Genomic DNA, 26,334 nt, shown 5'->3' on the forward strand with positions numbered 1-26,334 from the left:
CGGTCATAATATAGTATGTTGTAAAATTTCATGAAAAAAAGGCCTGGTAAAGTATGTTGAAAAATTTCATTAAAAAAAAATCTTGGTATAACATGTCGAAACATTTTATGAAAAAAAGTCATAGTATAGTATGTCGAAAAATAAGTCATAGTGTAGTATGTCAAAAAAAATAATAGTATAGTATTTCGATAAAAAGTCATGGTTTAGTATGTTGAAAAATTAAAAAAAGTCATATTATAGTATGTCAAAAAAAGTTCATAGTATAGTATGTTGAAAAAAAGAAAAAAAATTATGATACAGTATGTCAAAAGTCATAGTATAGTATATCGAAAAATTAAAAAAGTCATAGTGTGGTTTGTCGAAAAAAAGTCAGTATACTATGTCAAAATTAGTCATAAAAATTACAACCTTGTATTGTTAGCTGTGTACAAGAATCTGGGGATTGATACTTATCATGGTACAGGGGCTACGATTCAATATATTGCGATTTTTTTCCCCCATCTAATTTTAGGAAAATTGTCATAATATAAAGAACAGACCACCATATGCATACAATCTCAGTAAAGAATGAACAGTTGGATCTGTATTTGTATTTATTACAGTCCCTGTAAAATCATAGCGCTACTTTTCGAGGGTGCATCTCTTTGCAAATGAAACAAAATATTGATGGGGTTAATCTTCGCATGTAAACTATTAATTAAAATTGATACAGTATCACAAAACATAACATTGCGATATTTGATTTTTTCTATATTTTCTTACACACTAATAAAAAGTAATAGTATAGTTGTCGAAAGAAGTCATAAAACATATCAGTTGTTTGAAAAAAAATCATAAAAAAGACACTAGTATGGCGAAAAAATAGATAGTCATATTAGTCATATGGTAGGTCGAAAAAGTCATTACCATTAAAAAGTAATGAAAGTGATTATTATAAACAATTATAGGAAACATAAAATTTTCATTAACGTTAAGTAGTCTATAAACTGTAAAGAAGTTTCTTAGAAGTGCTTATAAATGTCTTACAGTATAATCTAACAATAAATATATTTATGATACTGAAATTCACACTAATATAGTTTTAATAACACATAATAATGTTAACAAGCATCTATTAAGGACCTAGAAAGGGCCTTAATACAAGGACCTCAATATAAAGCATTACCAGAGCCAATACGCACGAGTTGATCTCAGACAAACACACGCTTTATGCAATATTAAGTATTTTTTATATTTATTGTGATCCTGGTATATTACAAATCCACCAATTCTCATCTATTTAAAAATTCAAGTAAATAGACAAATGTTCACTTGACGGCCACATCATAACATGGATAGTGGATGTTAAAGGGTATACTGCACATCTTATGGAAGCAACAGAGTGCTAAAGATGAAACAGCCCACAGTCAGCAAACACATATGTCATATTCAGCGGATATAACGAATACAGCAAAGTCTTAAAAAAAAAAAAAAGATTGGACAAAGTTTCAATCTGTCAGCTTTTGTCCATATTTCTAAAAACTCATAAAATAAAAAAAGGCATTAAAAGACGCTGCTTGGTACTGCAGAATAACATGCCAGACATACAGTATGAATACTATACTGAATATTTTACACATAAAGTAAAATATGTCTCTAAATAAGTTTGAGTAAAGTTAGGGCACTGGAGAGTTTATCCTTTCACATATTGAAATAAATAAAAGAAAACACATAAAACTACTTACAGGAAACTATACAGAAACAACAGATAATTGCCAACCAGGGCTTCACATTGAAATAAATAACATCCAAACACACATTTGTCTCAGGTTCAACACGTTAAGAAATGTTACATTCAGAAATGAGGTCTACAGGTTAGAAAGAAGGAAAACAAGGAACACAGCTCTGCCTAACTGATTATCCATTTACAATTTAACAGAAAATGTCCCTTTCTGTTTAAAGTCAGTGTGGATTTCACGTAGTTCTATCAGCTGATATCACTTGGTAGTTGTAAGTAATCACCAGTTTTTAGAGTTGTGGTTTCTTGGATCACAATCTAGTCTACAATAAACCTTGTGGATTGTCCTACTGCCGTACCACTGACAAAAGATTAACTTTGTGTCAATGTGAAATTTAAATAAGGCAATGTCAGGAGTTAAAAATAAGCTAAAATCCAGGAGTAAAACAAAAACCTAAAGGGTAGAAGTGACAAAACTTCACTATTGCACTAAAATTCAAACATCATTACTTGGCACTGAGCAAAGTTTTACTTCAAGACAAATGAAAGTAAAAGGACACGCAAACCATTTTTGTGGCCTATAAAATAAACGGCAAACTTTAAAAAATAACTAAATATAGACACCAAGTATAATGTTAAGAAGTGTTCACCGTTTGCAGGTTTTAGAAAGCTTCTCTCAAAGTCTTGTGGTGGAATGTGGGTTAACAATGGGCAAATTTACTTCATGATTAACCTCATTGTTTTTAGTTTAACAACTCACAAAACTGATTTTCTTTAGATTTAATATAGAAAAGTTGTCATTTTGTCTCTATAATGTTAGGTAAGGTCTTTTCTTATCTTGACTTCACCATTAATGACTAGACGGTAGTCATTGGTACATTACCAAATAAAAAGAAACGTATCTTCTAAAGAGGAAAAATAATCTAAACATCACAATTTAAAAGAAACAAAACAAATATGGACAGGTTACACATCAAAACAGAAAAAAGGGGAAAAGTGGCCCCAAATCAAATCAAAGTAAATTCTGAAAGGAAATTGAAATGAGCACTAAGCAGAAATAAAGAAAAGCCTACAATCATTATTGACGATAATACTAGTCATCTATAAAGATACTGCATTACAAAAAAAAAAAACGTAAATCTAAGCCAATAAACTTAAGTGAAATGCAATTCATTCTGTTTCAAGAATATTTTTTGTTTGGGCTCAGACTACATGCTCATTTAAGTTTGACAAAGTTATAAAAACAAACATTTATCTTGTGCTTTTCTCCTAACTGAATTCGCATCAGGGCCAATATTAAACGTAATAAATATGATAATCATAATAAAAACCTTTTTTTTTCCCGACCATTTCATCTCATAACAATCAAGTCTTTGTCATTTATCAGACAGGAACAGAAAAACACTGAAGATGACAGCAAAAGAAAAAACAAAATGTGCAAAACGCTGTTTGAAGAAGACTATGGCTTCTCCAAAGGATCTTAGTGCTAAAATCATCATTGTTCCATTCAAATAAAGGAGGAAATATTATATAATAGTTTTTAACTATTTTTCTTTTCATGGAGCTCTTCATCACATTGAGGTGTTTACATTTCTCAATTTAGCCAAAGTAGCTTGATAGCACTATTAGCATTAGGACTGGGTATTGAACCTCACTATTACTAAAACTGTCGAGAAACTAAATCTGGAATTAAATGTCTTGTCAGATTTCTAATTTTAATTACTTATTTTATCAGATAATTGTGGATTAAAATCACAATTTTGCCAATTTTATTTTGGTGAAGGTCTTGTACGGCCCCTGGTGTTTAGATGACGTTTAACTTTTGAAACTTTCACTTTTTTCTTAAATGAACAAAAAGGTTTTATAGATGTTTAAATTTGGTAACGTTAGGTAACATTTCAAACCCTGCCCCAATTACAAGTAGGATTCCTCAATAAATATCTTAATTTGTTTTGCAGGTCAAGATGCCTGTTGACATAATTATTAGTGGACAATGATGACAAAACTAAAATACTTTGTGAAACCAGCCACAGATCGTCCTCAGAGATACAGCTACAAAATTACCAAAAGTTAAATGCAGTGTTACATCTTAAGGCAACATAGAAGGGCAACTTTATCAACACAGCAATGAGAAGTTGTTTCACATTTGCCCCTGCACAAGTTAATATTGGACAGCTACGCTGCCTTAAAATGCTATTTATGCACAGTATCGTCACCTTTAGGACAGCGACAACACTGTCCAAGAAATTGCCAGAATATCTGAATATTCGTCTCACGTTTTGTTGCCTCGTCCTATGAACGATGCCCAAAATGTGCCCTTACAGTACTGTGAAACTTGGAACAGTAAGAAAAGAACTAAACAAGCCTGCTTGTCAGCCTCCTTCACAATGCCCTCAGAAAAACAAGAGCCCATACCTGAGAAAGAGAAGAATACTGTTTCACCTCATCAGGCCTCGGACTCTCCTACATCTCTCCTTCCATTTTTACAAGCTGATCTCCCTCCGTCTGCTCTGTGCGATACCAGAAAGGTGGAAATAGTTTATAAACTTACTTAAAATCAAATACATGATAAGAGTCATCCAATAGCGAACTGTAGCATGTGCTAGGACACTTAATTAACTCTTAGAAGAATTGTGGTTCACTAAACTCAATAAAGTTTTGCAGCCCTCCTCCTTATCTTCTGGTGTAATTTTGGGAGATAAAAAGTGCCACCAATACCTCTTCATCCTTTGAATGTGACTCAGGGAAGTACACCTTTTTATCACATACCCGATGACATCAATAAGCTGCCTCTGGTACTCCAGACTCTCTCTGGAGCCACCCTACAACCAATAAACCAAGAAGAGCCAGAAGTACCTGCCCCAACATCACTGGTCTAAAGTGACACTGGACGGGACTTCTGACTGGGTGAAACTCCTGTCAATCGTCCGACCAAGCAAAGGGGCTGAACATCTGTCATCTAACCCGCTAACGGCGCTTGAATCCTGTCCTCCATTCGCTCAACTAACACAAGGCCGGATCAGACCCCTTCAGGACGTAGAGAGGAGCACATCGGACCCTCGCTGAAACACCTCGCCTTCTTCTGGAAAGGAGAATCCTCCCAAGTTTAGAAGTAGTCAACCCAAAGACTCTCTCTCCAGACTTCATTTGAGGATCTTCCAGTTCCTGAGGAGGTGAAGCTTCCAGGCTGGGGGGTCCAGAGAGGAGGTGGGCAGAAGGACAGGCTGGAGTTCCCCTCTGAAGGAGGAGGAGGCCTGTAGGAACCTCCCTGCCCCCACCCTGCCCTCTGCCACCCACGCCTTCAGGCCTGCAGCTGCAGACAGATACCCTGCAGAGGATCACAGATGATGGCTTTAAAGACAGACTGCGGCACTAAAGTAACATCACAACCATAATGAATTGCTGCCACACTGCAAAGTGAGACCATCTGATAAATTCAACAGATTAAATGTTGCTAGAAATGAAGTGTGCCGCTGTCCGTTTCTCCAAGCTGCGGGCGTGCCGACCGTCATCTACTGTAAGTAATACACCTGGTATGTATAAGGACCTCATACAACCCCACTTCAAAACACCCAAACTATCCCCATAAATAATTCTGCACCAGATTCATCTACTTTCTCACAGATGATTTTTGCTCTTTTAGATCTTGATTTTGAGAAAAACGTTTTTTATATTACCAGAATAAACTTGTATTATTTCTAAAATAAGGGTTAAAGCTGTTAATATTCTGTTACTATAATGCCTATTTCTCTCAAAATGTTTTCAGAAACTATTTAACTGTAAAATGACAAAGTTTGTGACCTGGCAGCCATGTTGAGATCAGTTGAGGAAATACCAAGCACCGCCCACCAGCCTGAGCAAACTTTCTCATTTTACAGCTAAACAGTACACTACAAGATGTTTCTGAAAACATTTGAGGTGAGAAATAGGCATTACAGTAACAGAATATTGATTCATACTTAATCAGCGTTGCCTAGTTTGATCAGAGTTTGAGTGATTGACAGCTGCCTGTTGAATGAACAGCCAATAGGAATGCTCTCTCTCTGAAATGACCTGTGATTGGCCAAAGTCTCCCGTCACGGGCTAGATTTATTAAAGCCTGAAAACAGAGCCATGAGGAGGTGCAGAAGTTTAGTTATCTCTCAGAACACTTGAATTACAATATGCTGAAAGGTTATTATGAACTTTTTTGCCCACTGATGCCAAAAACATTCTGCCTACTGCAGGTTTAAATAAGCATTTTCAGTTAAGTTTATAAGGATCAGAAGATACCTAAATACCATATGTTACATTACATGAACCTAGCAGACACCGAAATAAAAAAAAAAAAAACTTTGACCATTTTTTTTTCTAGTTGTGAGAAGAAAAGTGAGCGTTTCATGCATTACCAACACTTCAATAAAATCCCATCCCAATTCTACTCTAGTTTTCCACATTGTACTTACATCTCAAACACGTCCCAATCCAAATCAGTTCTATAGCCTGATAGCCCAATTTGTATTGAGAAATGCAACACACAATGTACTTTAAATGTATGTATTTTAAATTGTATTAATTAATTAATGTTAAACAAACACAGTGGCACCTGGTGTGATGTTAGGTGTTAGAGACAACATACGGTACCTCTGTTGCCTTTCCATGCACAGACAGCAGGCAGAGTGTGAGCCTCACTCCTGGAGCTCTGTCAGAGCCACACAGCATGCAGCTCTATCATCCTTACTCTGGGCGGGACCGTCCACTCCGCCGCCAGTCGTCATGCTGCGGCTGCGACTGGTCAGCTTCTTGAGCTCGCTGGCAAAGGAAATTACTTTCTTTTTGTCTTCCCGCCCCACCTGGAAGCAGAAATAGATTGGCGTTACTGAAGTACGGAAAAACCATACAGAAATGTGCATTTAGTTTTTCTTCTAGCATAGATTTAATACTTTTGTCATCCTTTGTGCACTCCCTTGCTTCCTTTGTTGATGTATTTTATCTTAAAGTGGCAGTAGGCAAAATGTTTTTGGCATCAGTGGGCAAAAATGTAATAACCCTTTCAGCATATTGTAATTCAAGTGCCCTGAGAGATAACTAAACTTCTGAACCTCCTCATGGCTCTGTTTTCAGGCTTTAATAAATCTACCCTGTGACGGGAGACTCTGGTTAATCATAGGTAATTTCAGAGAGAGCGTTCCTATTGGCTGTTCATTCAGCGGAGGCAGCTGTCAATCACTCGCAAACTCCGGTCAAACTAGGCAGCGTTGATCAAATATGAATTAATATTCTGTTACTGTAATGCCTATTTCTCTCCTCAAATGTTTTCAGAAACATCTTGTAGTGTAATGTTAACCTGTAAAATGAGGAAGTGTGCTCTGGCTGGTGGGCGGTGCTTGGTACCGGGTCACAAACTTTCTAATTTTATAGCTAAACAGGCCTGTGAACTCTTGCAGATGCTATTAGGAGCACATGATTTTTTTCATTCACTTTTTTTTTTTTAAATCATATTTGCTCCATTTCTACCCACTGCAGCTTTAATTATTTAAAAAGAAAGAAACTAAACGCTAAACTTAAAAGATCGTTTCACCTTTATTCAATGAGGCAGCTCATTTACACATTCTTACTAACAAACATGTCAGCATAAAATGCCTCTAACGTAAAAAAGAAGGAAATTAAAATAAATACTAACATACAACATATATAAATATTAGAATAAGATAGACAGATAAAACATAACACTGCACAGTAAATCACAAAAACAGTTACAAACAAGGGAAGCAGCATCTGGTTAAAAGCACATACTATACAGGTGTTAAAATACAAAGGCGAAACATGCTCAAAGGAGTGATGTAATGCAATATAAAATAAAAACATAGGAAATAAAATCTAAAAAGTCTCTAGCATTGGAAATCGGTCACCATGTTTGAAGCTACCTGCTCTTTGAGTTTAAGTATGAACTTTCCCGCTCCCCGCCAGCGGCTCTGAGCTTGGTAGACACACTCGTGATCCAGCAGCACCCGCTGTAGGGGTTTGGCAGCGGAGGACTTCTTAGAGCCGGCGTCCCTGGTCACTTCCTCCATCAGGACGTAGTCACATGGATTGGGATTACATAGGATACTGTAGGAATACTTTGCCTTTGACAAAGTCTGGGACAGACAGACAGACAGAGAGTGTATGAGAAACACATTAAGCCACTTTGAGGTCAGCCCTGTCTCATAAAAATGTTGTTCCCATACAACTTAAACTGCATTCTCAATTTACAACAATAACCATGTGTTTAAAACTGCGACTGTAATCCAGGAGAAAGTACGTGTCCCTCTAAACGTAATTGAGAATGCAGTTTAGTTGTATGGGAACATCATTTTGTAGGCGACAGGGTTGTTAAGGTTGGTATACACGTCTTGCAAACTTTCAAACCTCCTCACCTGCTGTATGATGTCCTGAGCAGTGCTGTAGCGCGGGGCCTTAATCACAGTGTGAGGCTGCTCTGGTGAAACTTCATGGACCTGGACGAAGAACATATCGTCCTCTGTTCCTCCTTCTCTACCTCCCACAGACACCTCCTCCTCTCCCTCCAGCACAGAGTTCTTCTCATTTAAGTTCTGCAAGAATAAAACCCACAGTTGGCAGAATCCAAGATTTAAAGCAGCACCAGAGTTTGATGCAAGAACATGTTTAAACCAAATTTAACTACTTTAAATTAAGCTACTGTCCCTCCAATAGCAGAGTGCATTTGTGTACTTATATGAGACAACCACAAGAGGGAGCCAGAGTCTACATGATGGGTCACACTGATAAGTGCTTTTTGTGGTACTTTGATGAAAAATGTAACAAGTCATAGAGTAAACAGGTAATATTACCATAAACACATTGAGATTAAAGTGTTTTAAATCATTCAACAGATAAGTTGAAACATTAAACTCAGTTAATACCAATAAACCCAAATAATCCCTCTTTTTTTTACTAATAATATCCACTCTGAGATCAGTTTAAATGTTTCTAAAGTTTGTCTCAGTGTGTACCTCTTCTCTCGTCTTGAGGCAGATCCTGCCCACGTATCCCTCCTCAGCGTTCCAGCTGCAGACCAGTCTGACCACCTCCTCCTCGGGCGCAAGAGAACGATGCTGAGCACAGCGCTTCACCTCGCTGCGCTCCTTCAACAGAGGCACCTTCTCCTCGCACAGGAAGTACTCTGACGGGTTTCCTGCAGATGCTACAACCTGCGCAGGTAGGTATGACACAATATGACAAATGAAAAAATCTCCCAAGAGTCTGGGGCCTGTCCTCTGCTCAGGCTGCAATCACATCATCCATGAATCTTTATTGCTAAAGTACTAACCGTGTCCAGCAGCTGTTTGGCGGTCGTCTGTTCTGTAACACAGAACACAGTGAAGAGCTCAGGACCAGGAGCTCCGTACACCGTCACCCTGTGCTGCTGCGACGCACGTTTCTCCTCTGAACTGAACAGCTGTGTGGGGAGCAGGAGAGGAGGTATTATGAAACACATCGTCGTGACATTTCTGTCTTCAAAGCTGCAGTCGATGACTTTGACCAAATGTGATGAAAAGTTAATTTGATAAAACTGTTACTATTTCCTGACAGTAGAAATTTAAATCATTTTACAGCTTAACAGTACACCAAAATATGTTTCTGAAAACATTTGAGGTGAGAAATAGGCTTTACAGTGACAGAATCTTTACTCATATTTGATCAGCGCTGCCTAGTTTGATCGGAGTTCGCCAATTTTGTAAGCAGTGATTGACAGCTGCGTTACAGACTCCTTGGCTGATTGGCTGTTTTCCTTTGCCGCTGTGAAATCATTATGAGCACAAGGTTTTTTCACAGATTCTGTCTCATGCACTACTGTCAGGATAATAAAAATAACATATCATATTTGCTAAAGGTTACAGACTACAGCTTCAAAGCCCAGTGGAGAAACAGTATCGAATGTAACCCCAACCCCTGCAATCTCAGAACTTGAAGAGCTGATAAATCTTACCAGTGATGAGGGAGTAGCGCCCCCTGTGGGACCTTCCTCTATTCTGCGGCTGTAGATAAACAGGCTTGACACTTCGAGAGGTTCATTGTGTTGCGTCCTCAACTGGACATGTCTGTAACCTGAAACACACAACAAGAATATATATTTTGACTTCACTGAAAAAGATAATACTGAATGGTCCGATAAAAGTACTCAGGAAATAACCTTCAGGTTATAACGCAGGCCTCAGTTATGTTCAATTTCTATTATCTATGAAAGCCTTATATGAATGATCTATAATATATAGTTAGATAGAACATATAGACATTTTCTGATGTTTTTCTGAATTGCCTGAGGGCGTGCCGACCGTCATCTACTGTAGATAATACACAGACTATGGATAAGTACTTCATACAACCCCACTTCAAAACATCCAAACTATCCCTTTAATATTTACAGGTGCTCTTGCAGACGGCTTGGATCCATCCTTTCTCACAGTTACATCAGTTGTTGTCTGAGACTCCTACCTGGCTTGAGGGCCTTCAGAGGCAGAGTCCTCTGAGCGGTAGTCTGGGAACTGTTGTTCTCCACCACGGCGAAGCGCAGGAAGCACATGTCTTCAAAGTGCACGCTGAACTGGAAGTGCTCGCTCCACATGGGGTTGAGGGTGTTGCGGTGGATGGGTTTGGTGCGGAAGTGGCAGCTGTCGATGTGCATGCCCAGAACGTCCACCTCGATGCAGGGGCTGCCGGCGCTGTTACCGGGACAGATGTTCTGACCGGAGACGATCTGAGAGGAGACAGAAGAGGTGTGATGAGTAACGATAGACACCATTAAGTTAAGATTCTTTTTACACTTTGCACTGTCATCGTATCAAGCCTATTTCCAGTTCTTTTGATGAAAACCAAAGCAGGCCGGAGAAGCCAAACAACACTCAGTGAAGTCACTCTGACCTGCCAACTAAGACTCTATTTCACCTCAAGTCGCTCTCGCCGTCTCACACACACAAGTTTTATGAGTGTGAGATCATCCCTGTTGTTTATACTGCTGGTTGTTCATGATGCCTCTGAGAGTATGAGAGCAGATACTCTGAACCTCACAGATGATCATGAATGTCAGTGGATAAACTGTTCAATTAGAGGCAGTACCATTATCAACATGATTTTGTTGTCGTCCTTCCAAACATTAACTCAAGCTGTTACTGACTGACTTCATGTCAACAAATTGCACACCGTTAATTATACCGTTCACTTTTATGCCAACGATAATGTCATGAAATGAAATAAACTTTCAAGTATTTCTTCCCAGTTTCACTTCTATGTCTGCTTCTGAGACTAACTTCTTGTCTTTTCAGTGCAAAAAAAATCTACATGTAGATAAATACAGAACTTTGAAACCAGATTTGGTGCGATAACGTACATTTCCACAAACAATGTGCAGTGAGTGACACAATGCGACGAAAAGCACGCACCGAACAATGAATACAGTCAGTGGAGACGGAGAGGGGGATTTTCAGACACAGTGTGTGGACATATTGCTATGCAGAGCTTTTATGAGGTCCTGTTCTTATTCATTGTTCTATGGAATTAACTGGGTGGCCTTCATGACTGTCAAATAATGAAAGCACATACACATCACTTCACATAAAGCTGTCCAAACACACCTTAACGGACCTAATATGAGTACTTAGGAGTGTTTGTTTGAGTGTCCTGTTCTAATATCAGTGCAGGCATTGCAGGTATGCCAATGAAGGATAGAAAACAGGCCGAAAAAAGAAACTGCATGTAAGGGTCCAAATTAATATCAAATATTTGGGACACTTTAAAAAAAAGGCATTGAAATTTTTTCATAAATGAGAAAATATGTATTATAAGGGCAGCAAGAGGTATTTGCAAGTGAAACACTTTGCAAACATAAAAAGCTATGTTTAAAAAAATGCTTCAAAAATTAATATGCAGCACTTCTGAAATCGAAACTGACGCTATAAAACAGTTAAGTAGGAACGTATACGAGTAGGCAGGAAGCTGAAGGAGTGAGGATGAAAGTGCAGAGCACAAACTATCAAAGATAAAGTAGTCTTCCTGATTGATCTTCCATTGTGCTCTATATATCATCTTAGCTCACCGTGAGGGAATAGACTCCGGGGCTCATTTTCTCCACATCCCTCTCCATCGGACAGAACTGCTGATAGAGCGGACAGCTACGGTCCCACAGCACCGCCGGCTTCAGGACGTAGCCACAGCCGCCGTTGGCCTCAAACAGAGCTGTGTTCAACTGCATGGGCAAGTCTGAGGAAGGAAAGAAAGATATTATTCATAGGCTATAATCCAAAAATCTCAACTCCACCTTGAGGGAATTAGCAAAAGAGATATTAAAGACACAGATTATCCGGTTTGGGTATTGTTGTAACTGCAGCAATTTCACTCTGAAAGAGTTTCCTATAAACAAAACGTGTATGTCCGAGTGCATGCAAGTGTCTTCTTACACACAACCGGGTGATCATGTTTTGTAAACTTTGATTCCAAATGAGGGGAAACATGATTTGAGAAACAGAGATAGAGAAAAACATGAGGGGAGGAGTGAGACGAAAAGGAAGGGAGTGAGACAAGGATCAAAAGAGGACAAGATAGAGGAGGATTAGAGATTTTTTTAATGTAATATGCCTTTCAGAGGAAAATAACTTCATCTGTCAGAGTTCAGACAGCGAACACAGACTGCAGACAAACTTCTGGAAATGGAGAGGCAGAGACAAATAAACACGCAGAAAAATAAATGAAGACAGAGTAAGATAGAATGAAAGGAAAAGGAATAAGAGAATGACGGGCAGGAAGAAGATATAGAGAGGAAAAAGAAAAGGAGAGAAAAATGAGCGGTGGAACACTTTGGGATCAACAATCCCTTAAAAGAGCATGATAAGAGATAATTTTATCCGTTGCTATCATACAAACAGACTCCTCAAAGTTAATCTGAAATGTCTTGTTTTTTTCTCTATGGAAAGTGGGCTGTGTTGGCTCATCTAGAATTAAATCCTATCAGGGTTTGCAAAGTTGTGAAAAGCTAAAATTGTCATGCAGAAGAGGCCTTGGAGTTGTTTTCTATTACATTACAAAGGAGAAAGATAATCTAATATACTCCTTTATCTTCCACTAACTTCTATTTGGGACCAAGTGATATGAATATGTATATGATAAAAGTCTTAAGGAGTAATGCTTTCTTGCCGTTTTAAGTTCATCTGCATACAAAGAGAAAACAGCGTCTCTCCTCACCATCAGTCTGATAGTTGAGCGCCACCAGCTGGATGCCGTGCAGCCAGAAGAGCAGAGGGTTGGGGTTGGTCGAGTCGATCCTGGTGGCTGCCGGATACGTCCTGAGCAGCTGGCACACGGTGTGGTGGATCAACTTCTGGTAGTACCGCCTGCACCGGCACAGGCGCTTGGCGGCGTTCTCGTTGACGGAGGAGATGTGGTAGCACTTGGGGGTGCGGATGATGGCGCTGAGAGAGGTGGGGGGGTTGAGGACGGGAGACGTGTGCTGATGCTCCTCCCAGCTCAGCCGCTCAGCGCCGCCTACAGGGAGAACAGAGAACGAGAGAGATGTTTAAAAAGGCCCTGAAAAACTATTTGCTCATTCAGCAGTTTTGAGCTTTAAGGCTGTAGCGTAAGAATTTTGATCGAGTTTTCAGGAGATTTAACATTGACTTTTTCACCCGCAAGTTTTCAAACTTTCCCAACTCTTATTTCCTTGATATTATTAGGGAAACAAATAAATGTCCTGGCAACCCTAGGAAGAAACTAAGTCAGTATTCAGTTCATCACAACATGAAACACAACAGCAAGAACAGAATCTATTAAAACCCTCTACAGGCTTGCATTCTTTCACATACAGCCATAACAAAATACTCTTAAAACTGTGGCTGTCTGGTGTGGTGTTTTACAAGAAATTACCCTCATTTATCACCTCTAACCTATTATGGCATATTTTGTAAGCCTGCTTTGCACCGTGGCGACTGTTCACTGCATGTCCAATCAAGTTCTCCACATTTACTTGCACTCATTTTCAAAATATCTCTAAAACAGAGCTAAAAATACATATATTGAAAGATCTTCCTTTTCCACAAACACACTCATACTAACAGTTACCATCACTAGGCCCTGCGTACCTTTCCCAGGGGTGCGGCTCTGGGTCGTGACCTCTCCTGTTGTGCTGGAGCGAGCTGGAGCTGTGCCAAATATGGACTTCCTGCTCTTTCCTCGGTCCTTCCCCCTGCCAGAGCCGGCTGGAGACAGCGTGGACAGGCCTGTGTTCCCACACACACACACAATAGGCGGACAGAGGAAAAGTGGTCAATAATGCAACACAGACAGGCTGGAGCCACCAGACGCATGACATCAGTACCTCTCAATTTGCTTCTAAACATCCAGAAATCATTTTCTCCAAATGCCGTCACTTTCTGTCATAATGAGGAAGTCGGTCTTCTCCCTCCCATGCGTCACTCCAAGTGCGTTTGTTTTAATGAGCACAGAGGATTAGAGCTAATAGCGCTGGTTTTAAGTTGTGTATTATTTGCAGAGCAGATAGAAAAAATATGTTTTTGCTCTTTAAAAAAATGCTTATTTGTGTTTTGTAAAGAAGATTTGGCCTGAAATCTGTGGGATAACATGGATAATGTAGTATAGAAGCAGATAGATGGTAACAATCTTCTTCGCTTACTTTGTTATGATACGAAGACTAATGTCATTACATTAATGAATATACTGTTAAAGGGACATTATGTAACTTTTAGAAAGTCCTTTAAGTGAACTGCAGTCAGCATCCTGTTGTTCGCGCTCGCACTCCATAGGCACGAGTAATCATCCTGGGCATCGGCCAAAACAGTGACATGACGTTACATTACAATCATATATCACCGTTAATGTCCAATCTCCATGATACTAACTAGCTTGCCATTTGCAAAGTACTTCATCAGCTAACATTACGAAGCAAAACCGTCCCGAGTCCTTTACATAGAAATCATTCCACAGGCTGTTAAAGGCAACCGAGAAAATCTGGGACAGTCTCAGTTTTTAAGTTACATTACAATCTGTTCACACAGTGGCAATGCAAAGCGATTAATACATGTGAATTGTTACAAATAGTACTTTTAAGTTGAGCTATTTCCTATTTGGTGTCAAATCTCTGTCTCCTTTCCGAAAAAAATATTTGAGATGAGAAATGTGACGTGTACTTTTTCGGAATTTTGAGTATTATTTAAAGATGATTTAAGTGTTTATAGACAAGTTTTTATGAGCAGCATGTCCGTCTGCAACCAGTTCAGACAGCGGACTGTTTTCTCTTTCTCAGATCTCAGATCCCTGGAAACAGTAAACAAATAAAATACCAGTGGAAACACGGGCACGTTTATACGGGCAAATGTCATGGAAAGAAAAGAGGAGACAAGCAGAGAAGAGGACACTTGAGGGAGGAAAAGACGAGATAAGAGGGTTGATATTTCAGGGAGAAAAAGAAATATTTGAGAAATTGAGATAAATGGTAGAATGGAATGAAGATAGATCCCAATAAAGAGAAAATAGGAGACGTTTTATGAGGGAAAGCAAAGTCAAACATCTTGAACTGCTGGAGAGAGAGCATTTTCATGTATTTAAAAGGAAAAAGCAGTTAATACTGGAAGAAAGAGGACGTGTGACAAAAGCCCTTGCTCAAATTTGAACCTGGGATACTAGCTATACACCGCCACCAGGACATCCCGAAAGCATTTCCTTAATGTAACGTATATAACAGCTATGTTGTTTGTTGTGCTGCTCTGGGACTGACAACGCAATGAAGTAACCGCATCTTTCCCATGGGGAGAAGGGGATTCGTCATCTCTGTGGGTGTCCAGTGTGGGAGAGGAATGGAGTGTAACACTGTGATATTAAATGACTTCCAATGAAAAAATATTCAAAAATACAGGGAAAAGGTTTGACCTCTTAAATATAACATGGGTGTGGAATAGACCGGGACAAGACATAGAAAAAAAAGGAGCTATAGAAAACGATAGCATGTCTACAGTAAAAGAGGAGACGGTGGAAGAAAGGGTTTTTTGACCGGGGATAAATCACTTTGAATCCGTGTAGGAGAGAAGAATAAGAAGAGAAACCCTCAGACATGTATGTTAAAATGAAATGAAAAGAGCTGTGTGTGTGTGTGACAATGAGAGATGAAATATTCTCTACCTGGGAATTTCACAGCCTGGCAGTAGATGATGAGGTCGGACAGCTCCTGGGCGATCTGTCGACTCTCCTTCTTGTTCTGAGGAAGGTAAAACTCCTCGCCCAGCTCCATGTCGAACACCTACAGGTGCCGGTAGACACAGGAAAAACGCGTTTAACATTATACTGGAAGAGACAGTGACATACTTGTTGGAGCAGAGGCTGAATTTCATAGATACACTGGCAGAAGAGAGTAGGAGTACATACTTAACCTCCATGCTTATAAGCATTTGTTTGAATCCAAAATACTCTCTGGCACATAGTAGCTGTAAATATTTGATACTGTAGCTCCCTACCTTTCCTTTGCTCTGCGTGGTGCTATCAGACTTCTTCATCCTCTTCGGTATTTCATCAACGGGTTGCTCTTCTTTGTCTGCTGAGCTCTTCCCCTCTGGCTTGTCATCCAGGATGTTATCTATTTAGGAAATACAGTGAATTCTATTAGCTCCCAGGTGTTAACACCGAAAGGTGTACAGGAGTACTGTGCGTAGGCAGAGAATGGATCGGACACGCAGCACACATTTTCAGGAAGCGTTTTGTGGGTGAATCAAGTGTCAAAAACTAACGGATGAATATGCAGCGCAGATTAAATTTGCATGATTTTGAACGATATACAAACTACCAAGAAAACACTTAGTAGTGTTGTTGTGAAAACTGGCAGAAATGCAACCATCATGGTTGAGTGTGACAAGTTGAGATACCTGCAAATCAAGCAAGCACGCCCCCAAACATGCCTCCCTTTGAGGACATATTTCTTAATGAATTCCTGCACATCATCTCCAATCAAATTTGTTGATGTATATAAGCCTTAGAAACAGACAACATGCGATCCAGGATAGTTGAGGCAAAAACTGGCCTGAAAAACAGATTCCAGTCTGGATTTAAAATTTATTCTCCAAGCAAAAATTGTGCGTTGGGAGTTTGTGTCCCAGTTGATATACTGTATGTTAAATCACCAGTAAGACATATATCAGAAGAAGTAAATTTAGCATCTGGGAATGTTACTTCTTGTAAAAACAAATGCTGATTTGGGTTGGGGTTTTTCTTAAGCTTGAAAGGTATTTCAGCACTCAACCATGGTGTTTACCGCTTAGTTTGAAATGAATTATTTTTAAGTTTATGTTTTAAACTTTCCGTTTTAATGTGCTTGAGCAATACATCTAATTTAACTTTTTTTTGCTATATTCTGACCTGTAGGATGGATCTGGTAACTTACACAGTCTAATGAACAGGATAGTGACGTGATGATCACAAACATGTTACGTGTGTTTGTTGGTGTGTATCCACATACAATTATTTGTAATAATCTAGAGTGGTTCTGCATTTCATTCAGATATTAGGGACAATTATAGAATAATTATAAAGGGGGAAAAGCAGCATCAATATCCCTGACTACTTGCAGAGCCCATGAGGAGGCTCCTTAGCAACAACAGCCCACGAAGGCCTCCCCTCGCTGATATTCAAAGCGACGTCTATCAACTGTAAACAGGAGCAACAGCAGGGAGTTCTTCCCTTTGCTCCCGATCCCTCCTACACATTCATCGCAGCCAAGAAAAAAAAACAACATATCAGCTTGAAAATGCAGAAGCTTTTTATCACGAGAAACTTGTTTAATTCCTGACGTTTGGAATCTCGTCCTTTTGAAACTGGTTTGGCAGCGGAGTTGACCCTGGATGTCACCCTGTAGGACAGTAGCCAGAGACTGGAGGGGAGCTACCGTTAAACAAGAGATGGTGGCAACTTGGCGGTTTACTGCTCAAGTGTTTGTATTTACTGGGCCAGCTGATGTTAAGTAGAAGCACGTAGGGGTCAAATGGAGACAGTCGAGGGTGGAGTGGAGTTTATTTTGTCAGGATATCTGGTTAATGGTTAAGATTTCACTGAGGGGGAAAAAAAGGAAGTATCAAAACAGAATCACTCTATGAGGTTTAGATTAGAGAAAATGGTTCTGAAAGGTCTTTGACCGGTAAGTTCTTCCGACAGGGACAAGCAGAGGGCAGGGATTATGGAGGGAGCAGTGCTGGGACTGCGACCGGGACAGGGTAGTTTCCCCTGGTCTGTTGTTCAGTGCGGGGGCAGCGTGGGGCCTGAGAAACCAGATGGCTTTGTTTTTTTTCCCTGATGAGCCTGCCCAGCCGATGGCGAGGTCACAGACAAATACAGTATGGAGGGGAGGAGGAAGAAGGGAGGTGATGTGTTTGTGGGAGAAAGAGAAATCATGCTGACTGAAATGAATAAAATGTTTTGTTTTTTCTATACACGCATCTAATTTTGATGTCATTCATAATACCATGTCTTTCAAGGACAGTCAACAGAAGTAGACAGTGTGGTCCCGTCCTGCTCTAACTCCATACTGCAGAGTTTCCTACATATTTCCTCAAGGTTGTGGCATATCTACTGTAGCTTGCGTCTTAAAGCAGAATGTTAAAAACATACTGTAAAAAACAAGCAGGCAAAACACAAACACAAACTCACATCACAATTACTATTAACATTAACATCCAGGTTACTCTGAACACAGTGTTCATAGTGACAGAATTTGATTTAGAATAAAAGTAATTGTGTGTGTGAGTGCATATTAACAAAGTCACAAGAAAAACTGCTGTAGTTAAAGCTGATTGTTGCATTATTGCAGTGACATAATGGTGATAAAATCATAACAAACACCTCTGATGTCGTGGACCATCCATTGTTAGTAATTTAGTAGTGATAAATATGCTTGGATGGCACCCTATTGTGATTCTTGACGTCTGTGCTGAAGAGCACATGTGGTTGTCCCTATTTTATTATCATTGAAAAATGAGGGAGGACGTCTTGTAACAGGTCATCAGTTCAAGCCCGCAGTGTTAACACATTAATTATAACTTTCAGAATATTTTGGAGATTTTTTTTTTCAAATGGATAGGGTGGAATTATTTTAAGTTTTTACTGGGTTCCAGATAGGACTGGGCAATATGACGATATATATCATCAAAATGATATAAAAAAATATAATTCTGTATCATTTCTATCGCGATATAGGCTAGGCCTGTATATATATATATATATATATATATATATATATATATATATTTATTTTTTTTAAATATATATATATATATATAATTTAGTATTTAAGTATACTTAAAGTATTTAATTCACACAATAGTATACAAAAATAAGCTTTACAATATGGTTATTTCATATAGACTATCTATTTATTGAATTTAAACATGCTGTATTGTGATATAAATTGTTATCGAGTTATGAAATGACCTGTATTGTGATAGATTTTGGCCATATCGGTGTTTCCCAATACAATATGTAATGGTTAAAATTTGAACTGCTGCTCACCATGCACGATAGATGGCTACGGTGCAGCAAAACGTAACCGGACGTCCACAAAAAGCAGAAAGCTAGCAGCTGTTACAGTACGCCGGCACACACAGGAATCTGTCTATAGCAACAATGCAGATCGCCAGTGCACGTCTACATACCAGTGTTTCCTCTGTTGTTATTCTGCAGTGGTAGACAACCATAGCAAGAACATTTGCAACCATAATTTCTCCTTAAAACTCAATTGCAGGCTCAATATCCTGAAGTCATTTTAAGATACTGTAGGATTTCTACTAAGATGTTGTAACTTTCTCAAGAACAAAATGAATCAGCGACCAGCTACCACGGCAAAACAAAACTAGATGGAAACACGGGTACATAGAGAGGCGCATCAGAGCTGTGCATTTACCTTCCAGGCCATACGAGGCAGTAGAGGCTGTGAGGACATCAGCTAAGTGGAAAACAGGCAAGAAAAAATAGGACAGGAAGGGAGTGAGAATAGAGTACCAACGTAAAGAGAGACTTGAGTGTTAAAAGAAAGAGAGACGGAATAAAAGTGTGAACAGAAAAACTGATTCAAGAGTAACAACATAAGAATATAATTTATGAGATATTTTAGCCTCAGAATCCATGGAAATCTTCGTTTTTTTGTTAGTTTTATGTTTTTTTAAAGTGTGTTTCCAGAGATCATAAACACCATTGCAGTTCTCCTTACCATCTGATAGAGACTCATAGTCGTAGTCGTACTCGTCTTCTTCCTCCTCCTCTTCCTCATTGGTGTGGTTGCCAGGCGAAGTAACCCCCGGTGACCCGTTGCTAGCCTGGGCCTGCATGTGGGCCAGCTGGTGAGCCTGGAAAAGAGGTCAAATATGAAATAAATAACAAAAAAACAAAACAGAAAGCATTGTAAAGTGAAAATAAGTACATGTAAAACATTCTGTGTGATAAGAACTAATATCTACAAAGATATACCTGAATATGATCAATATACCCATTACCTATACAATCTCTTATCTGCAGAGAGTCCATAGTGTGTATATACTAAAGCACATTATGTGTGCGTGCAAGGTAAAATGGTGTGATGAGGTGCACATTAGCATCTATTATTTATGTGACAGCACTCTAATCAACGGTGCTAAATATTGAATGTACTAATGCTACCTGCTAAATCTAAATAATGTATGTAATTATGTTTATATATATATGTGTGGACAGGATGTCTTTCTTTCTTTCTTCTCCACCTTCTGTTTAAGTAAGTCCACCGACGCCTGGTGCGCTTTGAGCTTCTTGTTCTTGAGGAGGATCCTCCCCCGCAGCTGCCATGGCGACGGCAGGTGAGGGTCGTCGCTGAAGTCGCCCTCGAAGAGGAAGCGCGTCACGAGGCGATCCCCGCACACCGTCTGGATGGATAAATATTCAAAATGTGATAGACGGTCAATAAATGGTGTCCAATAATGTGAGGTACAGACCAGAATGTAACGGAAGGGAGAGCAGGAGAGGAAAGGAAAAAGTGCTTTTATCAACATAAAACAACATTGCAAATAAACAAGCCCAGAGTGACGTAAGCTGTCTCTACATGAAAGACCTTTTTTTTATCAAGCCACTCAGAAGTCTGTCTCCAGGGAGGATAGGACGCTGGGAAGTTTTGTTAGATGAAACCACGATGCCCCAGATATGTGTGGCCTCGAGTATACAACATAAAAAAAGAAAAAGAAATGGACAGTTGTAGCCTGAAGACTAGGAAAGCAAGCCTCTGGCTGGAAGTGCGCCAGGTCGAATGCCCACAGCAGCTGAGAAAATCTGTGCACGGAAAATGAATGAGTTGAGTTGTGCCTTTGCTCCAAAAGTGCTGTTACAAGTGTCACTGAGGAAAACATTCCCACCTGGAGGAGTGTGGTTGAACCAAAAACTACTTTAGGTGCATGTCATTCCCTAAATATAAAGCATGGTACTGCTGAAAATTGAGCATGTGTGCATGAGTTCAAATAAAACTTTAGAGAATTAGAGGCCACTTTAAAATAATTTAAAAAGGTAGTGCTAAGCGATGTGTAATTTTTAGGGATGCAAAACAGAACCGTAAAAAAAATTAACCGTTCAATGACAGTACAAATAGGAACCGTGGGCTTGTTGAACCATCGCAACACTATTAAATACAGGTCTGCTAATTATTTGATGAAGTGCCAGAGACACAGAAGAGGCAATTATCTGATATGCCTACTTGACCATAAAGTAGCCTGCCTTGTTCATGTGTAAAATTAGTGTTATGGCTTTATACAATATAGGAATATTACGAACCCAAACCCCAAAAACGCAATACAAACCGAACCATGGGCTTGTTGGACCATTGCACCACTAGTAATTTGACTCCATCGAAATTGATCTGATTGGTGACATTCTTTATACACACAAATGACTCGGTTACTAATCAGAATCAAGAAATACCACATCAGAAACAAACTAAACCCACATGGAAAACACACACGACGAAAGAAAGAAAGGCTACCTTGAAGATTTCAGCCATCTTGCGTTGCTGTGGAAGGGAACAGTGGTTCTCTATGGAGAGGATGACGGGCATGTCCGAATTGACGAATGCAGACCGGTTAACTGCTTCCACCACATCCTGGAGGATCATGGGAGAGATTTCATTCTTAGAAAATGCACTCCAAGTCAAATATGAGACAAAGAAACTCAATGGAAACCAATGCTCATGAGATTTACTCGAAAAAATAAAATATATAGTATTGATATTTCCCTCAAGAGTGAACTGAGGTGAGTTAATGAGTTCTTGTTTGGTTTTGTTTGTTGACATTCAGATGTGTGAGTGTGTACGTGCGTGCATGCAGGTTTAAGTATGCTTGTATTCATGTATATAAGTATATTAATTTTGGTCTTGTGTACGTCTGTACCTGCTTGTGTAAACATGCTGATTGCTAAAGCATATATAGATTTGCATGTTTGTATATTATTTGCACGCTGGGTGATATGTACAGTCACAATATACCATGAATTAATTTAAGTTTAATTATTTTAAAACTATAACTGTATACTTGTTCTTTTCTGTCAACATGAACTAATAAAATAATAATACAAAAAAAAAAAAAAAACATCATACAGCAGAACGATTGTGTTTGGCGATATGGCTCCGTTGTTTAAACTTTTGCCAAGGAGCGGAAAGCAACGAGTATCAGTGTTTGATTTCTTTCAATCCCTTTTCTGAATTTAATAATTCAAATGCATATCTAACCTTAAAGGGTATTTTAGTGGTGAGTGTGTGTCCATGATAAATAACTGGCATGCCATCATCTCCGTCCCAGCAGTCCAACTCGACGCTCCTACAGCCTTGCAGAAGCACCTGGTGAAAAATGACATTCAATGATCAGACAGGATCATGCAAAATCGGAGTTATGGGTCCAGATGAAAAAACCTTAAAACTTACCTGACTGTAAAGCTCAACAGAGGACTCTCCTTTGAGCTGGTGTCCAGTCAGATAGGTGTTATGAGAAGACTCAATGTAGTAGTAGGACAGAGGGAACTGCAGCTCCTCCGGGTTCATCTGGGATTCCTCATTACGAGAAGCAAAGTTCTCCTTATCCATCAGGAACCTGGTGTGGAGAGAGGGATGGTTACATAACAATACAGGATGCTACTGCACTGAACACAATTAGCAAGCAATCACTTAGATGTTTAGCTAAATGTTGTCAACTTAAAACTTTAACTCCCACTGTTTTATGATACATAGGGGTGGTGCGATATATCGAATATACTCAATGAATGAGGGAGGGAAGAAGGGAACAGGGGAAGAGCCTGCAGAGAGCGAAAGAGAGTGCCAAAGGGAGTTTAAATGTGTTGTGGTCAGAAAGGGTGATGGAAGATGCCAGCTTCCACTTCGAAAAAGACGGTCAATCTAGCCCCCAGGTTGTTTAGTGGTACATGTACTGTATGTACTAGGCATTACGGTAAGAGCGTGTAAGAACTGACTTCAAAATAAAAGCGATCTTCCGGTGAATGCAATTTAATATAAATTTAATAAGTCAGTCTGTCAATAATAAATAAATAAAAACAAAAATTAATAAATCGTAATAATAAATAAAATAATTAAATAAAATACCAACAGCAAACTATAATTTGGAGAAAAAAAAATATTTTCAATTGTGTGAATAATTAGTCAAACTTAATAAGAATAAATTTCCAAGACCAATATGACTTCAAAATGACAGTACACCAGCTCAGTGTTCAGATTAGATTGCTAGAAAGCATAAGCATCAAAGAGTTAAATCAAACAGTTATTTTAGAGAAATTATATATATATATATATATATATATATTCTATATCACGATAAAGCCTAAAAATATATTATATACATACTATGCAATACATTTCTTGTATTGTGTTTCAGTGCTGACATGAATGCATGCAATGTATTTTGATTATTTTTTCTTCTATACCTTGCAAAGCCTTCAAAAGACATCCAACCCATCTGTCTCATGCTTGATGAAGGCTCAAATTTCTGCAAAGAGGAAAGAATAAAACAATTATATATCATTATTGATCAACAGTTCCCTTTTCCTTCCTTGTGTCTGAGGTTTCTTTCATCCTAATTCTCTCCACTCATCTGATCATATTCACAAATCTACATCAGGTTCAAGTTCTCATCCTTCTCTCTATCCCTAACTACAGTATATGGCCTCCATCTCCACCATCTCTCCCTGTTGTGACACCTTTAGTTTATCCTCGGTCGCTTGCTTCTTCCGTCTTGCTGATTGCAGAGTGTAGTTTCTTTAGCTGTGTTAGTACTTGTGCATTTGAATCTAGCTTATTGTTTTGTGTTGCTAACTTGTGTTAGTTTTTGTTGGAAGAACCATTTCATCACCAGCCAAACACACTGAGCCGGCCCACCTGTGTCTACTTACTGCTTGATTGTGTGGCGTGACCCTTCACCAACATGTTAACTGCCCCCTTGTGGCGTGGCATACTAAAACCCACAACATGTAAACTAGTCTCTCAAAAAGAAACCAAAAAAAAACACCCATACTGGCTCAAACACTCCCTCCAGTTCATGTTAAATAGATTTGTTTAAGTGCTGTCCTTGCATTGCTTCATCCATTCCTTCCAGACTCTACCTGTATAATGCTGAGGATCTCATCGTAGCTCAGGTGCTCTCTCTGACAGTTCACTAGGAAGTCGTTGAGCTGAGGGATAGTCAATCCCAAGACGCCTAGTGATGCGTTTTCCACCCCCGTCCCGTTGGTCACGATGCTGGCTGCCGCGATGGCGTCTGAGATCTGCCTCTGGTTGTCAGACATCTGCTGCCTCGTCCGGATAAACAGGCCGAGATCAGAACCGTTGCGGGTTAATAAGTCTGGGAAAAAGAAGAAAAGATTAGGCGAGGTAGAAAAAGAGGCGATGCTTGTGCACATTGTTTTTGTCTACTAAGAACATATATGTTTGTTGTTTTACCGAGGTCTGGCTGGAGCCCCGTGTCTTTGTCGTCTATGCTGAGGTTGGTGTAGAGAGGAGCAGACTCTGGACTTGAGCGACTGCATGGGACGGCGAAGGTGTCAAACAGCTCCTTCAGGTCCTTCCTGCTTCGGATGCTGTGGAGGAAACAACACACGTTAGTTTTTAGTCTCATTTCAGCCACCTTAGACTGACAAGCAGTTTATTTTAGGAAGAGCTGCAACCTGTCAAGGCAGGTGTCATTTGTATATTTTAGTTTTATTTTGCTGTACCGTGTATGAGTTCTTCTCAATGCTCTTGATATAGAATGGATGCAATAATTTAAAGGTTGTCAATCAGCCACCGGAGGAGACAGTGGTTGGAGGACTAAATATAATGCATTTCAGGAACCATCTTTGGAAAATAAGCAGGATTTTTGAGAGGCTGATCTGCTGAAGTACTGTACTTCCATTTTTTCTTTGCATGGGTTTAGCTGAGCAAGTGGGGAATTCAAAAAGGAAGCAAGGCAGACGAGAGGATACACTACAATCTGTGAAATGTAGGAGGACTGGTATGAGAATAATCCATCGTTTATCAAGGCAAAACATTGTTTCCTTTCATTTGACAGGGAAAATATTAGAAGCTAAATATTATACGGACAAGAATCCTTGGAAAATGTGCTGGGGATGATAACCTTGAGAAGCATTTGTTGAATTTCTTTTATCATAACTGTCTTTCGCTGCTATTGATAAGACCACAACAGTTATGTAACAAGGGGGGAGTGAGATGTCAGAACAGAACATGTACAATATACTGTACATACAGCAATGCATTCAGGCCATTGCTGAATGACGGATGGTTACATCTAACCAGTAAAATGTGTTTGAATCTCTGCTTTAGGGACTGTTACTACAGTACAGTGCGCCAACAATGTAAAACAAAAACAGGATGTAGTCGACTAATATGTGGTTTATACCTGAATGACTTGAAGAGCTCGACAAACTCGATGAAGCTCATCGTGCTGTCGGAAATCATGAGATTCTGGAAGCCTTTGAAACAGCCTTTACCTCGACCGTGCCACGACCTGCTGCTCCACGCCCTACGACCCACAGAGAAAAGGAAAAAAATATCTTAACCTCAAGGAAAACTATAGTTTTTAGATGTCAGACGTGCACACCTTCGGTCATCGTATACAGTATGCAGACATACCCTGGTTGTGACTTGGCAGTTCCTGAGAGGATCGGAGAGGATTGCGGGCGGGAATGGTTAGACCCCGCCATGCTGGAGGAGGAGGATGAGGAGGAGGAAGAGGCTAGCAATCCAGGGCTTTTACTGGATGAGAGGGAGAATGGTCCAGGGAAGCTGTCCTCTGTGGAGGCAAAGAGGACTGAGGGTAAATAAAAATCATACAGACAATACAGTGCGCCATAGAAAGTGTCTTGTGAAGATTGTTTTATTCTTTCAATTAGGCTTTGTGGTCCTTTGCTTGGCACATATTTTTTATTCTTAATAGCTCCGTAAAATGTCACCTGGATCTTCTTGGTCGATGCTGTCAGACTCCGGCCCGTTTCGATACAGTCCCTCCTTACAGCTCCGTGTTTTCCTGGAAACCATCTCGTCATCCGTGCAATCCCCACTATCTCCCTGTGTTTGGTGTGTAAACAAC

The 26,334-nt window shown here is 39.5% G+C and overlaps 1 protein-coding gene and 1 long non-coding RNA gene across 7 annotated transcripts in view; one reads left to right on the forward strand and one right to left on the reverse strand.

The window, feature by feature from the left end:
- Positions 1-1,217: 1,217 nt before the first annotated feature.
- The window catches only part of plce1 (phospholipase C, epsilon 1), a 99,318-nt gene continuing 74,201 nt past the window's right edge, over positions 1,218-26,334 (reverse strand). For 3 of the 5 annotated variants that reach the window (XM_074621000.1, XM_074620997.1, XM_074620998.1), the window contains 25 exons: positions 26,198-26,312; positions 25,878-26,037; positions 25,645-25,767; positions 24,690-24,826; positions 24,353-24,591; positions 23,678-23,739; positions 22,668-22,833; positions 22,476-22,583; positions 21,735-21,851; positions 20,473-20,631; positions 19,947-20,082; positions 19,641-19,682; positions 16,213-16,331; positions 15,881-15,998; positions 13,828-13,965; positions 12,935-13,234; positions 11,793-11,956; positions 10,196-10,457; positions 9,690-9,808; positions 9,030-9,158; positions 8,713-8,910; positions 8,116-8,292; positions 7,624-7,836; positions 6,341-6,549; positions 1,218-5,045 (listed from right to left, as the gene is read on the reverse strand). In XM_074621000.1, coding sequence (XP_074477101.1) covers positions 6,385-6,549; positions 7,624-7,836; positions 8,116-8,292; positions 8,713-8,910; positions 9,030-9,158; positions 9,690-9,808; positions 10,196-10,457; positions 11,793-11,956; positions 12,935-13,234; positions 13,828-13,965; positions 15,881-15,998; positions 16,213-16,331; positions 19,641-19,682; positions 19,947-20,082; positions 20,473-20,631; positions 21,735-21,851; positions 22,476-22,583; positions 22,668-22,833; positions 23,678-23,739; positions 24,353-24,591; positions 24,690-24,826; positions 25,645-25,767; positions 25,878-26,037; positions 26,198-26,312 — 3,666 coding nt within the window. In that variant the 3' untranslated portion in view covers positions 1,218-5,045; positions 6,341-6,384. The remainder of the gene's footprint in view (positions 5,046-6,340; positions 6,550-7,623; positions 7,837-8,115; positions 8,293-8,712; positions 8,911-9,029; positions 9,159-9,689; positions 9,809-10,195; positions 10,458-11,792; positions 11,957-12,934; positions 13,235-13,827; positions 13,966-15,880; positions 15,999-16,212; positions 16,332-19,640; positions 19,683-19,946; positions 20,083-20,472; positions 20,632-21,734; positions 21,852-22,475; positions 22,584-22,667; positions 22,834-23,677; positions 23,740-24,352; positions 24,592-24,689; positions 24,827-25,644; positions 25,768-25,877; positions 26,038-26,197; positions 26,313-26,334) is intronic. The other 2 variants (XM_074621001.1, XM_074620999.1) reach the window with 1 other exon arrangement.
- Positions 5,016-10,263, forward strand: LOC141759076 (uncharacterized). Of its 2 annotated transcripts, XR_012592002.1 has the most exons (5): positions 5,016-5,234; positions 8,417-8,540; positions 8,735-8,918; positions 9,042-9,181; positions 10,128-10,263. It is a non-coding gene; the product is annotated as an uncharacterized LOC141759076 (long non-coding RNA). The 2 variants fall into 2 exon arrangements; XR_012592001.1 differs by lacking the exon at positions 8,417-8,540.

Source organism: Sebastes fasciatus, chromosome 20, assembly GCF_043250625.1.
Source record: "Sebastes fasciatus isolate fSebFas1 chromosome 20, fSebFas1.pri, whole genome shotgun sequence".
Lineage (NCBI taxonomy): Eukaryota > Metazoa > Chordata > Actinopteri > Perciformes > Sebastidae > Sebastes > Sebastes fasciatus.